This window comes from Macaca nemestrina, chromosome 2 (genome assembly GCF_043159975.1).
Source record: "Macaca nemestrina isolate mMacNem1 chromosome 2, mMacNem.hap1, whole genome shotgun sequence".
Classification (NCBI taxonomy): domain Eukaryota; kingdom Metazoa; phylum Chordata; class Mammalia; order Primates; family Cercopithecidae; genus Macaca; species Macaca nemestrina.
This window is the reverse complement of record NC_092126.1, coordinates 200,836,793-200,854,175: the sequence shown is the minus strand read 5'-3', so window position 1 is coordinate 200,854,175 and position 17,383 is coordinate 200,836,793. Positions and strand designations below refer to the sequence as shown.

Sequence of the window (17,383 nt, the reverse complement as noted above, 5' to 3'; positions counted from 1 at the left end):
AACGTGATTTACATTTTCTCTGAATCTATTCTACCCTGATAAAAAATAACGGCCAATCCAATATCTGAAAAGACCATGGAAAACTACCAATGTGGTAGTTATTAAACTAAGAAAAATAAAATGGTAAAACACCAGTAACCGATTTGTTGTGATGGTCTTTTCCTTCTCCGAAATGTCTCTCTTTCTTGCTGATCATTTTTAATCTATTATTTAGATTTTCTTGGCTATCAAAAATACAAACACACAAAAATATGTATGGGAATGTATATATGAATTCTACAGAAATGAAAATCATGTGATAAAAACGTCTTACATTTAAATTCCTTTCTTTCTTGAACTATTTACTTTCTAAACAGGATTGGGAAGAGAAGGAGATAATTAAAAATAAATTGTAACGTAAAGATGAATAAATGGTAATTACAAACGGGTTACTAGCAATGAAAGGAAAAATATGAAAAGCACTTGGATTAGTTTGCTGTCCCAATTATTATATTTAAAATGTTTACTGTAAGTATGGAACGTTTATGCTTGAAAATGTATGCACATTACATATACCTTCATATCTTCCCAATTAATTTAAGAGGACATGAAGAGAACGGAGATTAAGGATAAAAAGCCCATTTTCCAAAGGTCAAAGTGTTCCACTTGGATATTTATCTATTTCCCCTACCGAATTTTTATTTAAGTAAGAGAACTCTCCCAATAAATTGGATTTTGGTGACGTTCTACACAAAAAAATTAGGGTATACATTAAAAAAAAAAACAAACTTCATTTAATTGACTGTATAAAGAAATTATATCAATTTGTGTAATATATATATATTTGCTATGGCTATCCTAAAAATGAGGTGGCTTCCTATCACTCATATTATGTAAGATTTATTAAACAAAAAATTAAACAGAAGATAATTTATAAAGCCTTGTCAAGGAAAAGGGAATAATCCAACTAAGTCATATTCTTGGACTGTCATTTCCTTAGGAAACTAAAAAAGAAACCAGACTGCACGAATAGTTGGTTTTCAAATAGGACATAAGATCACAGGAGAGAATCAGCAACACACATACATGCACTGAGTTTTCTTTCCCAGCTTGGTGAAAAGCGTTAGGACTCACCAGCAGCGTCCTGCACCTGCCGCCGGGCCACCTTCAGACCAGCATACTCTGCCGCTGCTGCAACTGCCTGGGCAAAGTCAGCGTCGGTGAAAAAGGAGCCGTCCGAAGAACTAACACTGGAGCGCCCACTGGAAATGTTGTCCTCCTCGGAGGCCGAGCCCCAGCCGTTGATCATGGACCCCGTGACAGAGCTCTCCAGGTCCCCCACGCTGGAGGCAGGTGTCTGCTCAAGCCCACGTAACAAAAGCCTTCTGGTCTGCATCTTGGCTACTTCCATGTCGGCTTCGTCTTCTTCCTCTTCCGGTGCATCCGTATCCATATCTGAGACCAGGGGTCCTGAAATGTAGCCATAGGTGTGTGGAGGGGAAATCGGCCGTGGGGGTGGAGGAGGACTCACAGGCTGCCGTCTGTGTGAAGGTGAAGAAATAGGTCTGGCTCAGCTTGGTATTTAAGACACGAAAGGGCAAATTACCCAAGAAATTCACAAGTATGCGGATTTGATCTTTCCTTCCTTTGAGCTCATATGTTCAGAAAAACAACGGAAAATCACGGGATATTTAAGTTTGATTTTATATTGAGTTGCTCTTCACAACCAGGGGCTCCACTGGGTTACATTCTGATTCAAGTTTGATAGAAATATAGTCAGTTATCACTAAGCCTTCTTATGTTTTATCATTTGGATTACGTTTAGTTAAAAAAGGAAAAGTAATACTTGTTTTGAAAACATACATATATGTATCTGTCCTAAAGCATTTCAAACATTACCCATAGTTTATCATTACTGAAGACAACTGACGTTCATCCTGAAACAGTGTGCTCCAGAAACATCTGTTTCTTTCCTTTTTTTTCTTTTTTATCACCTCTCCTACTTTTTCAAGCGAATGAAGTCATTCATCTTCATTATAAGGAGTAAAATTTCATAAGATTTAAAGAAGTACACATTCGGATATGACATAATTTCCTTTAGATTTCATTCTATTTAAAAAAAGCTACGGGAGCCAAGAGTAATTTTTCTCTGATTTATTCGCTATGAGTTTCATTAAAGATTATTAACTATTTTTAACCCTATTGCATTTATTGTTATCCTATCTTTTTAAAAAAATATTTAAAGGTATTTTTTCTTAAGTCCTGGAATTAGTTTAAGAACCAGAGTTGAGGACAAAATGAAGTACTCTCCCACAATATAGGTAAACAGTTACCAATTAATTGGTTTCAACCAACTCTGCAGACATGAAGAATAACAACAGCTAAAAGCCATCCTTCCACTAACACATTAGTGCTATGATCCACAGGGAATAGATGACTGAGAAGGTACAGAGCATTTTGACTTTAGTGGAAAGCAAGATTCATGGAAAGAAGTCATCCCCCTGGGAGAAGAATGCTGAGAGAATAACTCTTAAATTAAAAGAGTGCCTTCACAAAAGGAAGACACGGTGATTTCTAGTTGGAGGATTGCTTGGTCAGTGACTTGCTCAACAGTCCTAACACTCTCTAAGCAAGGTTAAAGAGATGGCATAATGGAGGACTTTCAGATGGAAAGGTCATTAAAACACCTCATCAAATTTTGCACTCCTGAGAAGGAAAGAGGATAGATTCTACACAAGCTGCCAAACTGAGCACCAGTGCTGGAGAGCAGCTGAGATTGGGGTCTAGGGTCAGCTGGTGACCGCCACAGCTTGGGAGGCTGGGAGAGATACAGCATGAATGCCATCAACTGGTAGTTTACCTGACGATATGGATAAATCACTGAAGAACTGCAAATGCCTAGAGATGGTGCCCAGGATTGAGGCCTTCATCAGTGGGGTAAGTGCATGTCAGCACCTCTCCTTTAGCACCCTTAAGATACGCATAGAGTAAGATGAGATAAGAAGAGTCTTCAGGGCTAACCAAGGAGAAGACCAGATCCTCATCTACATCTAGTTTGCCCTTTTCTCATTCCATCTTCCCGTCTTAGCCCTAGGAATTTGCACCTGGCAGAGGCAGGTGGAGGGAGGTATTTAAAAGCACACACGCTCACTTTCTCCATGCCACCACAGCCACAGAAAGGGACATTTGGCAAAGGATGTCTGGGAATGCACAATTGAGGTTTTAAAATTAACAGAACTGACTGGGCATGGTGTCTCATGCCTGTAATCCCAGCACTTTGAGAGGCCGAGGTGGGTGGATCATCTGAGGTCAGGAGTTTGAGATCAGCCTGGCCAACATGGTGAAACCCCGTCTCCACTAAAAATATAAAAATTAGGCGGGCATGGTGGTGATGCACGCCTGTAATCCCAGCTACTCGGGAGGCTGAGGCAGGAGAATCACTTGAACCCGGAGGCAGAGGTTGCAGTGAGCCAAGATCATGCCATTGCACTCTAGCCTGAGTGACAGAGTGAGACTCTGTCTCAAAAAACAAAAACATTAATTACATTAAATTAAATTAACAGAACTAGATTTTAACAGCAAGCAAACAAAACAAAGCCCTATAGGATCTGGTCAAGATCTAAATAAAGTTAAAACCATGCAGGACCTGCTCCAAGATCTCTACCATAGAGAGGGAAAAAAAACTTTGATATGGCACAGTTTTTAGGGTGGCATGGGAATTTTTTGAAGAAAAATGTTTTCTGCTTTCTATCCCAATGAATTGAGACACTTTGACAAATCTGTTCAATACAAATGGAAAACATTAAAATAAATGATTATTGAAAATACTGCAATTAACTCATTTAATGAGCACTTACTTTGTAGCTAAGCATATTTTACAAGATTTACTCATTTAATTCAGTAACTTTTTGAGTTACTTTTCAAATGATCATTTTACAGGGTAGGATATTGAAATTCAGAGGGATTAAGGGTCTTACCAAAGTTGCCACAGATCACATGTATCAAATGTAGAATTTAAAATAAAATTTTATTTCCAAGGGCATGACCTTCCACATACATATATAAGTGTAAATGTATTATATATATGTGTGTGTGTGTATACACATAAGCTAGGAGGGATATGTGCCATACACAGATGTATTAAAAAACCAAGAAATAAAAGCTAATATATTACATTGAAAAAGTATGCATATACACACACATATGTGTAATTATATATTATTATGTGTATATATCTGTTACATATACACATAGCATTCTTTAATATAATGCATTGTTTTTCATTTCTGGGTGGTTTTTAAAGTGTCTGTGTGTGGCACTAGGAGAAATATGAAAAATGTGCCAAAGCTGAAGTTATTTAAGAGATTAAAATGGATAATTGTTTCAATATGGAGTGTTATACACATAGGAGGAAAACCATTGTTTAATTTGGAATGCAATAAAACACCACACTTAAAAGTTAATTTACAGTCTTTGTCAGCATACAAACCCAAAATACCACAAGAAACTTCTTCCTTTTTAAAGACATGTAAGACTTTTTAGCACAAAGGGGACTATTTTGACCATCAATAAAGAAAGATGCAGAATGGCCGACTTCACTATGAAAGGATGCCAGCATTGTTGTGTTTGGATAATTCACATTCTGTAGAGCAAAAACATCTTCATGTAAAACAAGGGCTGGCTTTTAACTACAACCACCCCTTACAAATGTTGAAGAAAGACAGAAAAATTTATTTAAACCATCTGTAAATAAGGCAAGCCCAGGGAATGTGTGATAAACATGTACAGTTGAAATATGTCATACATTCTATTGGAAAACAAAAAGCCATTTCAAAATGCTGCACTCAAGTGGGACTTGTCGCAAATGAACCTCAACCCTCTAGATTTCTCCCCGAGGGGTTTCAATGTCTTCTGAAATAATGTATAAGTATATGACTGTGTATCGTAACACTCTAGTCTCCTGCAAGAATGATGCCTTCATAAACATGTTCAAGAGAAAAGCGGAATGATGTCATTAATTTATCAAAGTAGGTGTTTATACCATTCACCACACAGCAAAAGACCTGGAGAAAAATGCATACCTTCGAGATTTTGTTTTAACACTGGTGTAGCTTCAATTTCTTGTACAGTAACTATTACCTCAATTTATCTGTATTAATAAAACAAGTAAATCTATTCTATACATGAACATAATTTTCACTTTTCTAGAGGCTTTTACTATACTGCGATAAAGTTAAGTATATCAATCACTTTTTAAAACAATATATGTGAATAAGTTTAATTATATGATTTTCCAAGCAATTGTTTGAAAAAAAGAGAAGACAAATTCCTATTATGTTGATCACCTAGTTTACCCAGTTTTAGACAAAAATGGAATACCCTAGAAGTTCACTATAATGCCAAAGTTGAAATATTCATGATAATGCAGGTCTTTAATGTTTCTATAATTAGACTTGCAGAGTTACAATGCTTTAAGTTCAGTAATTTTATTAATGTATCACACTATCTGCACCCCTAATCAATAAATATAAATGTAATCAATGTATTTATTCTTTAAACATTTACTGTGCGCCTACCATGCTAAAGACTGCTAGAATTATACCAAAAAGATCACAGGCAAACAGAGCTTAGGTAACATGCTTTATGCTTTATGACAGGTAAGGATCCAATTTTAAGGTAAACATACTTAATGTAAGCTATGTATCTGGCCACGGTAGACTGTATTCTGCAAAATGTCCACAGCAATATCTCCCCTTCCAAATGCTACTCTGAAATGAGAACTTGCCACTCTCCAACCAAGAGAGGTAGATGAGTTCAACACTCTTGAATCTGGATGGACTCTGTGATTGTTTTAATACAATGTGGCAGAAGCAAGGCTATGCACCAGTTCTAAATGTAGTTGTTAACTGGCCTGGCAACTTCCCCTTCCTGTCTTTTTGGATGCCAGCTGCCAAGAAAGGGGTGCCATTACCCTGAGACCCCATGTTATGAGAAGTCCATACTATATGGTGAGATCTGGAGGATAAGACTCCACGTGGAAAGAGACAGAGGTCAAGGAGCACTGAGACATCAGACATATGAGTGAAGAAACTAACTTGGAAGTAGATCTTCCACCCCCAGCCAAGCAGCCAAGGCCATATGGATTGGAGATGAATTGTCCAGCTGAATCCTTTCAGAATTCCTGAGTCATGGGATTGTGAATAAAATGATTAGATTACTTTAGGTCACTACATTTTGGAGTGGTTTGTTAGACAGCAATAGAAACAGGAACTTGAGCACTATGTTAGGAATTCAGCTACATGAAACAGATATCCATGTCTAAAGGGACTTTAGTCTAGTGGAGGAGACAAATAATTAAATATGCAATGACAGAGGATATACAGAGTGTTGTGGGAACACATAAATATGGCTCCTATCCCAAAGTTGGGACATCAGGGAAAGATTTACTGAGGAGGATCTGCCATTTAATCTTGGATCTAAAGGATACATAGGTGTTCGCTCCAAAAGGAGAGGAGAAAATGGTGTTCCAGGAAGATGGGAGAGCATGTCCAAAGATATTGAGGTGAGTGAGAATTGTGCTTATTCCGGGAACTAGAAGAAACTTAGAGTGAAGACATCACAGATATTGTGCGGGGAGCGGCAATGGGTAAGGATGGTAGGGCACACAGGGGTCAGATCACAAAGGGCTTTGATTGCTACATTAAGGAACCTTGCCTTTATCTTAAGAAAAATGGGAAGCCATTGAGAGATCTTAAGCAATGGAGAGACTTGCTCAGTGTTGCAATTTAGGAAAATGCCTCTGCATAGTCTGCAGCAAGGAATTAGACTGAAGGAGGGGCACGGCTGAAGCAACAAGACCACTTAGCAGAACATTACTGTAATGCAGGTGAGAGAAAATGGCTGTCGTAACTCGGAAAGTGCATTTATGGCTGGAGACATGTGTATCACTCAGAATGATATTTAGGCAGTAAAAATCTACAGGAACAAGTAGTTGGATATATGGGTCTGAAGCTCCAGAAAGAGATTTGTAGAGAAATAGCTATCTATATCTATGAGTGTACCATTAGGGAAATGGCAGGATGATAAGAATCAGAAGTCATCTACTGATGGGGCAGGCATTAGAATAGATCAAGGGATCAAGAGGAGACTTCATTCAAATACGTAAGATGGAAATCACAACATTGTATATAGTATCAAAAAGGCATATACAATTAAAATGGCCAATATTAAGAAACTGGTTAAATAGAGTTACATACTTTACACAAGTGTCTAAACAAAAAGCTCACAACATGCAAAAACGCTGTTCAGTGAAAAGAGTAGTTTATGAAATAATATTGGCATATCATAAATCCAAGCAATGTGAGTACAAGTACAGATGAAAGATTGAAAGGATCTTCACTGAGGTCTTCAGAGAGATTTTCTGATTACATAGATCACTGGTACTTTTATATTTTCATTTTGTTTATATGTATTTTCAAAAATTTCTAGAGTAAACATATAGAATATACATTAATCATAAAAAAGCACTTAAAGCACTTTTTAAAATGGGCTTTCACTTACTTTTTATTAGTGCCCAGTGTTATTTCCAGCAATGACCCTGGAAATAAAATCCATAATACCCTTACAGATTGAAAATCATACCTTTGAGAAAGGCTGAAAATAGTCAAATGATTATAAGTGCAGATAGTTCATGTATTATCCAATTACATATATCTGCCTCAAGTTCTACAAGCATCCATTAGCCTAAAACGATAGACAGTAGGTCAACTCCAATTCTTCCATAGTATCCGATTCCATTCATCAAATACTTTACCGAAGAAAGCTCTGCAGAACTCAATGACATGAATGAGTTCTGCCTTCAAAGAACTTTTAATGTAAAAGGGAAAACAGAGATACAAACAGCAAATACTAATGCAACATGAAAACTGGTTAGTGTGGTAACAGTGATGGGAATAGACTCTTATGAAGAGTACAGAAAAGAGGGGTTGACTTTTGCCAGGCAGACAGAGGACGTGTCATTTGAACAGGGCTTTGAAAGATGAGGGGTGCTTACCAGGCAATCAGGAAAGAGGATGTAGCAGATCTGGATGTTGATGAGTTTCAGGCAAATTTAGGAACTTTAAAACAGAAAAAAAGTGTATGTAATGAAATTGGGGGGAAAGTAAATAAAAGGAAAAGGATTGCGAAAACCTTTAAATATTGGGTTAAACACTATACTTGACTCTGAATGGGGGAACATTACCAGATTTCTTGTGTGCAAATAAAAATATTGTGAGAATGAATAGAAAAACAGAGAGACGAAAAGTGGAGATCGGTTTAAGGATAAGGCAGATTTCAGGGATGGAGGGCCTGCCCTAGCAAATGTAGGAATGGAAACTAAAGAGCAAAATCAAGGGCCATTTTGGATTGAAGTGACTTCATGAATAACCTCATTTGTAGAATGCTAGGAAAAAACTAAATAGTAGGATAACTAAGCTGATTTCAAAATGACAAAGGTACCGTTTATGCTTTTTGCCTATTCCTTCAGTCATTTTATTTTAAAACATTGGTCAAATAAATAATGGTTGAAAATTCTAAACAAGACAGCCATCAATGTAAAAGAAAAGACAAGTTTGCAGAGTCAAGCGCAAAGATAAAGAATTTGGATTTGGACACAGCGTGAAGTTCAAGTGGAAATATTGTGGCATTCAGGAAAAGGAATTAGGCTGGGTAAAGAAATTTGACAACCACCAGAATGTAAGAGCTGAATCAAGCTATGGGATGATAGCGTAAAGGTGAGGGCTGTAGGGCGCTAATATTTTTGAATACTTACCCTGCTTCAGATGCTTTACACACATTATCCATTGATTCTTACAGCAATTTATAAAATGGCCATCCTGGCAGAAAGCATAGGTATGATAACTGAGAGGCCTTCAGATTTGACTATTAGGAGGTTACTTTCAATGGACCAATCGAAGCAAAATACTCTAAGCCAGAACGCAGTGGGCTGAGGTGCGAATGCGAGTCCGGAAGGCAGAAGGAGTTAAACAAAATGAAGCGGGGGCGGAGCATGGAGCCAGAAGGGAGGCCAAGGAAGACGAAGGCATGGAGGGAGTTGAGTTAACCATGAAGAGAAGGAGAATTGAATGAAGAGGAAGAGGCTGGACATTCCAGACAGATGAAGGAAAACTGATTTCTGTTTCTGTGGAAAGGAGGACATAAGGAATACAAAAGAAGAGCTAGCCAGAAAGAAAATATTGGGTACCCTGAGAATAGAGACAGGAACGGTGAGGGAAACAGGTAACACAAGGCAACAAAATAAAAGAATTCTTAGATATTTCAGAGCTAAATGGTCTCTTTTAGTCTCTCATTGGCTAAGAGTAGCACAGATGGTCTGTGACTTTAATATGGGAAAGAGGTGCCTTATTTGCTCTCAATTTTCATATCATTTCATGGGTTAATAATATTCCTTTAAAATGTCTGACAATCCAACTTCCTCACTGCCAGATAGAAGAAAGCTTCACTACTTTCTTGTTTTCACAGTGTATGTAATTTGAATCTGGTAATAATCTCTTAACAACGGAAGAGCTGATAAACATTGCCAAATTCTGTTTTAATCTGCAGAGCAAAATTCAAGCCACAAAAATCAGAGTTTCTTACTCATTTGAGAATATCAAAGGAGCCTCTTCTGAGGCAAATAATATACTTAATTTCAAATGATATTAGGAATACAGAAAATAATATATATATATAATGTGTCAAGGGCAAAAAAACAGTATAAATACAATCATCAACAATGAGAGAAAAGCTAAAATGATGCAGTAACAGCTTTTATGTGGTAGAAATGTCAAGTGAAGCTATTGTATATCACAAACACGTATAGGTTGGGGATGCTCAATACATAGGTTTAAGAGTTGAAGCACACACACACACACATGCACACACACACACGCGCACACACACACGCACACACACACATACAATAATCTGACTAAAAAGCTCCAAACTCATATCTAAACCAAAATAAAGGTATCTGAGGTCAACACAAAAAGAATATGCCAAACTCATTCTTCTGTGACACTACAGTTATGAGGGAACACATTATTATGTAAACTTAATTTTAAAAGAAAGAGAAAATCTATTTTCTGCTGACCAAAGAAGTGACTTACCGATGCTAAAGGAAAACTAAAGTACAAAAACACTCACTGTCAATAGCGTGTTACAGAATTAGCAAACCATATTCATGATCTCCATGTGGTGGTGAATGCAATTTTTATAAGTGGGTATTAATACATATTATTTTATGGTTGCAAGTTCACTAGGATCAATTAATCTAATGCAGTGGTCAACAATATGACTTGATATGTTAATCACCTAGGTTTACCGTGGGATGATACTGCAAGGAAAGGCTTCTGAGACAAGGAAATTACTTCATGGGATGGCATTCAATAACTTCCGCTGAGGAGTAGAAATTATCTGATTTGTCAGCAAAGAAGGCTAGTGACAACGTACCTTCTGTCGGGTGGGTGCTGCATGTGGCCAGTCTCCTCTGGACAGTCCTGTAACATGGGCTGCAGTTCTTCCTGTGGGGAGGGAGTCAGGGTGGCAGTGGACTGATGGCTATAGGACACGGCAGCTGGAGAAGACGCTGCTCCCCGAACAGGCGGAGTGGGGCCTCGTTCATCTTCCTCTTCTTCTAATTCATCTTGTTGCAAATACATCCTTGCTGGTGGCACGGGACATGGCATTTCTTGGTCATAGCTAAAATAAATGATAAGGATGTGTAGACTTACTGCAGGTTATTCAAATCAACTATTTGGATAGTAATGAAATGTCACCTTTAAATTGTTTTTCAATTTTCATACTAAGGAGCTATTGTTGAAAAAGATTTTACCTCACAAGGTTTGTGAATTACTGCATAAACTATTTTTCTCTAAGAGATTGTAATTTACATTAGCATATTATAGGGTCTTAGAAGTCATACAATAAAAAAATCCACTTAACATGGCTTAATTTAGTACAACCCCAATGTATTTGGTATATTTTGTCCCTCCAATATGTTCTCTAAAAGACTCAAAGATGGTATTACAGAGGACCTGAAGACGAGTTGCTACATTTAGAGAAAAATTACCCTTGTTTTCTTTTTTTGAGATACATTTTCGCTCTTGTTGCCCAGGCTGGAGTGCAATGGTGCAATCTCGGCTCAAAGCAACCTCTGCCTCCCAGGTTCATATAATTCTTTTGGCTCAGCCTCCAGAGTAGCTGGGATTATAGGTGTGCATCACCACACCCAGTTAATTTTTGTATTTTTAATAGAGACGGGGTTTTTCCATGTTGGCCAGGCTGGTCTCGAACTCCTGACTTCAAGTGATCCACCTGCCTCAGCCTCCCAAAGTGCTGGGATTACAGGCATGAGCCACTGTGCCCAGCCAAGAAAAATTACTCTTAAAAATCCTTTCAGAGAAAGATATACTGGAGGTCAACCTATTTAGTCCAATACTACCCATTTTTTTTTCTCTCAAATTATAGTAGATCACTATTTCTTCAGTTGAACACAAAATGAAGTTGTTGGCTTGCATTTAGGATGGTGAGCGAAAAATACACATTCAACAATAAAATGCCCCGTACTCCTCTGCTGGAGCTGGGTGGGAAGCACGATGGATCTGGGGAACAATCATGCCTTTCTCTTTTCTCTTATCCCAGGGCGTATGTTTATTGATTATAAGGGCAATGATGTACAACACTATATAAACTGGTTCTGTTACCCATTTCTCTTGTTCATTGTCTACCATCCACCTTGTTTACCTGAATTCCGGGAAGTTGATGCTCAAATAATGTTTCTTTGCATCTTTCTTTACTTTCCTAATCTCACTGTCTCCCTTTTTGCCTCTTTCTTTTGCTTCCTTTATTAGCAAATAGCTGAGCAACTTGCCTACTCATCCAGACTAGAAATGTTTTAGTCATCTTTGACTTCTTTCTTCTCCCTCAAACCACTCCCCAATTCATTTCTATTCTATCAATAAAAACTCTCTACAATCTATTCTCTTACTTTTATTTCTTGTACGTGCTACTGCAACAATCTTTTAATTGGTCTCCTAGCCTCCAGTCACTCCATTACTTCCAAAATTACATTAATATGCATCATATGCAGGTTATTCACGTGCTCCTCAAAATAAGAAATGACTCTCTAATTGTTTAAAGAATAAAATAAATGACTAAGCAAGACACTGGAGTATCTGTATAATCTGGCTTACATCTGCTGTCCCAGCATCCTCTCATTCCCAGCATGTGTTTCATGTTAGTTTTCCAGGAGTCCACATCTGTGTGGTCCCATGTCCATAAAACCCCTTTTTCTTAACTGAGAACCTTCTCATTTGTCCAGATCAAGAACAAATGTAGCCAGTCATGAAACCTTCATTCTTCTCCATTAGAATCAGTCTTTCTCCTTGGGGCACAGTTGCAGCTCCAATATAGCTTTTTTCTTTTTTCTTTTTTTTCACCTATATTTACTTATTTCATTTTAGTCCTCTTATTTTTGTGAACCAAAGCAGCAATGAATGTTGTTAAAACAGCTTGGGAAATGCATTTTTAAAAATGCATTCAGGTCAAGTGGAATTGCTCATGCCTGCCTGCAATCCCAGCACTTTGGGAGGCTGGGGTGGGGACGATTGCTTGAGATCAGGAGTTCGACAGTCTGGGCAACACAGTGAGATACCATCTCTACAAAAAAATAAAAATAAAATTAGCTGGGCACTGTGGCACAAGCCTGTAGTCCCAGCTACTTGAGAGGCTGAGATGGGAGGATCACTTGAGCTCTGGGGTAAGTCCCTGTTTCTAAAAACAAAACAAAACCAACCAAACCAAACCAAACCAAACCAACCAAACCAAACCAAATATACAGTTTTGTTTTCATTACTTGCAGATTCTGTATCTGCAAATTCACTGACTCGGTGTAATTTATTTGTAAACCCCCAAATCGGTATCTATGGCATTTTCATGGTCATTCCCACAGACTCACAAAGAGGCCAAAAATTTGAGTGCCTGATGTGCGTGTTCCCAGCTGAGGTAAAACAAGGATACACTTTGCTTTCTTGTGTCAGTTCTCACACAGTAAACAAGCGTCCTTTCCGTGGTTTACTTACCGCCATGTTTGTCAAAATGTTTTAAGCTTTATATTAGTGATTTCCCTCTTAAAACGGCCCTCAAAAGAAGTGCTTAATGAAGCGCTCTTAGTGAGTCTAAGCCTTAGAAGGCTGTAATGTGCCTTAAAAAAAATCTATGAAATAAGCTTTGCTGAGGAATGACTTACTGGGTTCCATGTTAATAAATGAACAATATATATTAAATAAGCATCTTTAAAAAATACATAAAACAAGGTTATGTATTGGTCAGCTGACAAATATGTTGTGGTTAGAGGTTAGAAGGAACCTAGCCCTGTATTTCCCCTAGGACCAATGGTTCAACATTTGTTAACTCACTGTTCACAAGAATTTTAAAATGTATAAATATTGTGGATAATGAGAGCTCCCTGTAAATATTTTTATATAAGAATTTTACTTAAAAATGCATTTTATAAAAAGATTATTAGAAAATTGAAACATAGAGACTTTGTTTCTGGGCACAGTAATACACTTTTCTGTGTGTGCAGAATGAAGGAATGATATCTTTACAGCAGTCACCAAAAAGACTGTATTTTCAGGTATATTTTATGATGTATTCGCTAATTCTCCACCTTAAAGGAGTTTTCCTCCTTTGGTTTAAAGCAGCAGCTGTTTTGTTTTGTCTGGTGGTACCATGTCCAGTTCTACAGATTCTGGAGTGAGAAAGAGGTACACTAACTTCGTAATTGCTATCATGTGGACTACTATACTTGTTAAGTCTTTGGGAGAAACAATTCAGCAAAGTTCACATTTCTACAAAGAGTTCTCAGCATAAGGTGATAATATCTAAGAACAAATAGCCTTCAGGATACCATCGTTGTGGTATCAATCCACACGACTGTCTTACAAAAATTTCAAGACATGTCACAGAAGTTGTAATATTCAAAAATCACAAAATCATATATCCATATGTTAAATTATGTATACACACACAGGATATACACATGAGCTAATATGTATTCATTTTTCTATTCTATTCTAGGCTCCAAAAGAATCTTTTGAAGCACAAATTCCTTTTTTGGAAGCAGCAAGGAGAATTTTTACTTCCTGCTGACCAGCACTGTTTTATTTAAAGGCAACTGTTTGTGGACCTTAGGAATCTGTCTTCTCTTGACCACCTAGTTTAATAATTGCTTAAAATGGGCGGAAACAATCATATTACACTGTTTACATCTGTTCGGACACTCCTCTTACCTTTCATCTACAGAAATGTTGTACTCTTCGCTATTGCTGTGTGGAGGAGGATGTGCTGGGGGAGGAGGAAGTAGGTCTGCCCAGTTCATGCCACCCTGTTTTGGTACCTTGGGTGTTCTTGCCCCTTTCTTGTGCCCCTGACTCCCTAGAAAGGAAATAAAATACAAGCCATTGATCTCTGGCCTTTAAATGTTTTCTATTAGTCACAAATTAATCATTTTTTGTAAATATGATTTTATAATTCATTTATGTATACAGAGATAAACACGCTTTTTCATTAATTTTAAACAGAACTTTGTACCAGAGAAAATGCAAGGTACTGCAATGAATAACTGCAAAATAAATAGCAAAAAAGCAATAAAACCATGAATGAATGTTTCAAGTCATATCATTAATAGTGATCTTCTTACAGCAATTAATTGCATTATGGATTATCATCTCAAACAAATGAGCTGTAGACATATTTTCTGGAGTGCCTTTCTATTATTTAATTGCTGGAACCTAAAATACAATATGATACAGATACGATCTATTAGAGTTCCACTGTTGCATTAAATCACTGAATATATATAATTTGTACTTGTCCATTGAAATGTTTTAGGCACAATGAAATTACTAGTTTCCTTCAGAAAGGCAAGTACAGATGAAATAATAGCTGGAATGACTGATTGAACTAATGACAAAAGAAGCAGAAAAATGATTTTTAAAAGGGACAGAAGTGTTTTCAGCCACTGTTTCTATACAATGATGGCTTATGGTAAAATGATGTTGCTTGAACATTCTTAGTAGTTTGACATAGCCCAATTATTCAAGTGTTCCAGTGTTCTCATTTTAGATTCGGCATTATTTTTTTTTAAACACAGGAGGCTATATATTTGAAAGCATTTATTTTAACGAAAATTTTAGATCAACAAGTATTTTGGGATAAAATATCCCCCTTTCCAATATGTTACATTTTAGATTCATATGTGAATTACAGACGATGAGTCTACAATTATTTTTCTCATAATGTCCCTTTATATCAGTGAATTATCTTGGTCTTATTTTTTTAACCCTATCCAATCCTTCTCCAAGTCACGTAATACATGAGTCAGGTCTGACCATATTCAATGAACCTTGATATTTTTGTCACTTGGGAATTTTCAGTCAAATGGCAGTGTTTGTTAAGCCAGATGTTCTTGTACTAGTATGTTACTGCAGCAAGCGTGCACTAGGGACAGGCTGTTATTAATAAACTATGATTATCAGTACTACGTGTATGTGTCTCTGTTCTCTCACCCACCACTCAGGTGTCCAGCACTGGGATGACTGTGCGTGTGTTCTAGACTAGACATTAACCCGCGCCTTCCGCTGGATTTCCTGATATACATCTCCTGTAGCAACTCCACCAGTCCTGGCACAGATGTCTCCTATACCCTATTTACTTGCTTTTTACCATCTTTACATCTTTTTACCATATAGTCACAGAATATCAAATAGTAGAACATCCAGACCTAGGTATCTAAGCTGAGGGATACCGAAGGTCAATTAAACATTCACAACTAGAATCATTGTTTATTTTCCCATTAAGATACGGTTTTCTCTGAGTGACTAAAAATTCAAAGATGAAATGGCATAAGATAATCAAATATCAAAATATTTCATATGATTTTCTTAAAAGTAGATCCTTGAAATATTTCTCTTAATTCAGGATTGACTTAGTTTCAAAAAAGAAGTCATTTAATAAGATGTCAATCGTTAAAACAAACAACGTATAATAGAATCAGAGTAAATCTAAAAGGTAAAGGGCCATTTCTAAGTTCCCTTAAATCCAACAGAAACACAGGCTAGAAAATGCCAAACCAGTGTGTTAGTTAAGGGAAAACTGTAAAACGCAAATGCCATATTCATTACAGAAGAGGGGTGGAGACTCTTGGCTAAAAGCCCCTAAGCACAACTTGAATCCAGTTGCTGGGAAGTGGCATTTCTACGCTCTCCTGGAGAAACATTGCTAGAGTCAAGATCAATCGGTCTTGTTCTCATTGTGGTGTGACGTGCCACATGTTAGTTCTAATAACGAGCTGCCTTTAATTAGAAAAACAGGACTTAAGCACCCAGCAAGCTCCCATCTGCAGCCTCTATCAGGAGAACAGCTGGTAAACAGCTGCAACAGCATGAAGACCACAGGGAAGAAGCCTCAGTGGGGCTTGGGGAGGCACTTACAGACTGAGGTTGGGAGGTTGCTTTACGAGGCTTCAGAGCAAGAACTGAGGGATCGTAGAGAGATGATAAACTGAGACAGGTTCCTCTTGGACCTGAATCTCGTGTTATTGTCTCTTACACTTTTGATTCTGCTCAGGCGTCCTCAAACATTATGTGCTTTTACAGGCTGTTTCAAATGGCAACATATTTAGCAGGTTAACTCTATGTGCAACATTTTAGTTACATTTTGGCCAAGGGGGAAAAAGAAGTCCCCACTGCCTTTAAAGATTAGGCAGACATGTTTCTTCTGGCTTTGCTAAAGCTCATTAACAAGAAAGAAAATAGGACACTCAGTCTTTGTTGCCAAATAGAACATAAAATGATTTAGTGAGTGGAAAGTCCCTCAAATTGCAGAGACAAGACCATGCCTGAGACTCAAATTACATAAAGTGATTTAGACATGTCACCTACATACGTCAGTCCATTAGCACTCAATTTGTAATCTTGGAAAGTACCAGCTTTTTAAAGGAGAGGTTCTTTGGTTCACCTTACTTACCAGATGTACTACTGCCCCGGTCTGAGCTGTTGTAGGAGCCTCCTGTGTTCTGGTCGTATGATTGGTTGTATGGGATAGTTGGAGGAATTGTGTCATTTGCTCGATAATCTAGACATGTCAGATGAAAAAAAAATTATTTTCGCTTTGTGAGCAATTTCACATCTCTGCTTTATCTATATTTCTGGTAACTAAAGAAACAAATTGGACCATTTATTTGCCTTTTTTCTCTTTTATTGTTGTATTCAGATTGTCAGGATATAAAAAGGCTAACACTCCAAATATATATAAACTATACATAACTTTAATAATACAATATGATTTTAATAAGAAATCA

General features: G+C 37.3%; 1 protein-coding gene and 1 long non-coding RNA gene across 5 annotated transcripts in view; one reads left to right on the top strand and one right to left on the bottom strand.

Moving 5' to 3' along the window:
* The window catches only part of LOC105485564 (roundabout guidance receptor 1), a 1,159,905-nt gene that overhangs the window by 19,761 nt on the left and 1,122,761 nt on the right, over nucleotides 1–17,383 (bottom strand). For all 4 annotated transcript variants that reach the window (XM_071092571.1, XM_071092572.1, XM_071092573.1 and 1 more), the window contains 4 exons: nucleotides 17,050–17,157; nucleotides 14,313–14,457; nucleotides 10,471–10,719; nucleotides 1,114–1,520 (listed from right to left, as the gene is read on the bottom strand). In XM_071092571.1, the coding sequence (XP_070948672.1) occupies nucleotides 1,114–1,520; nucleotides 10,471–10,719; nucleotides 14,313–14,457; nucleotides 17,050–17,157 (909 nt within the window). The remainder of the gene's footprint in view (nucleotides 1–1,113; nucleotides 1,521–10,470; nucleotides 10,720–14,312; nucleotides 14,458–17,049; nucleotides 17,158–17,383) is intronic.
* LOC139362092 (uncharacterized) lies at nucleotides 2,784–14,237 on the top strand. The gene is made up of 3 exons (XR_011620433.1): nucleotides 2,784–2,916; nucleotides 10,337–10,480; nucleotides 14,101–14,237. It is a non-coding gene; the product is annotated as an uncharacterized lncRNA (long non-coding RNA).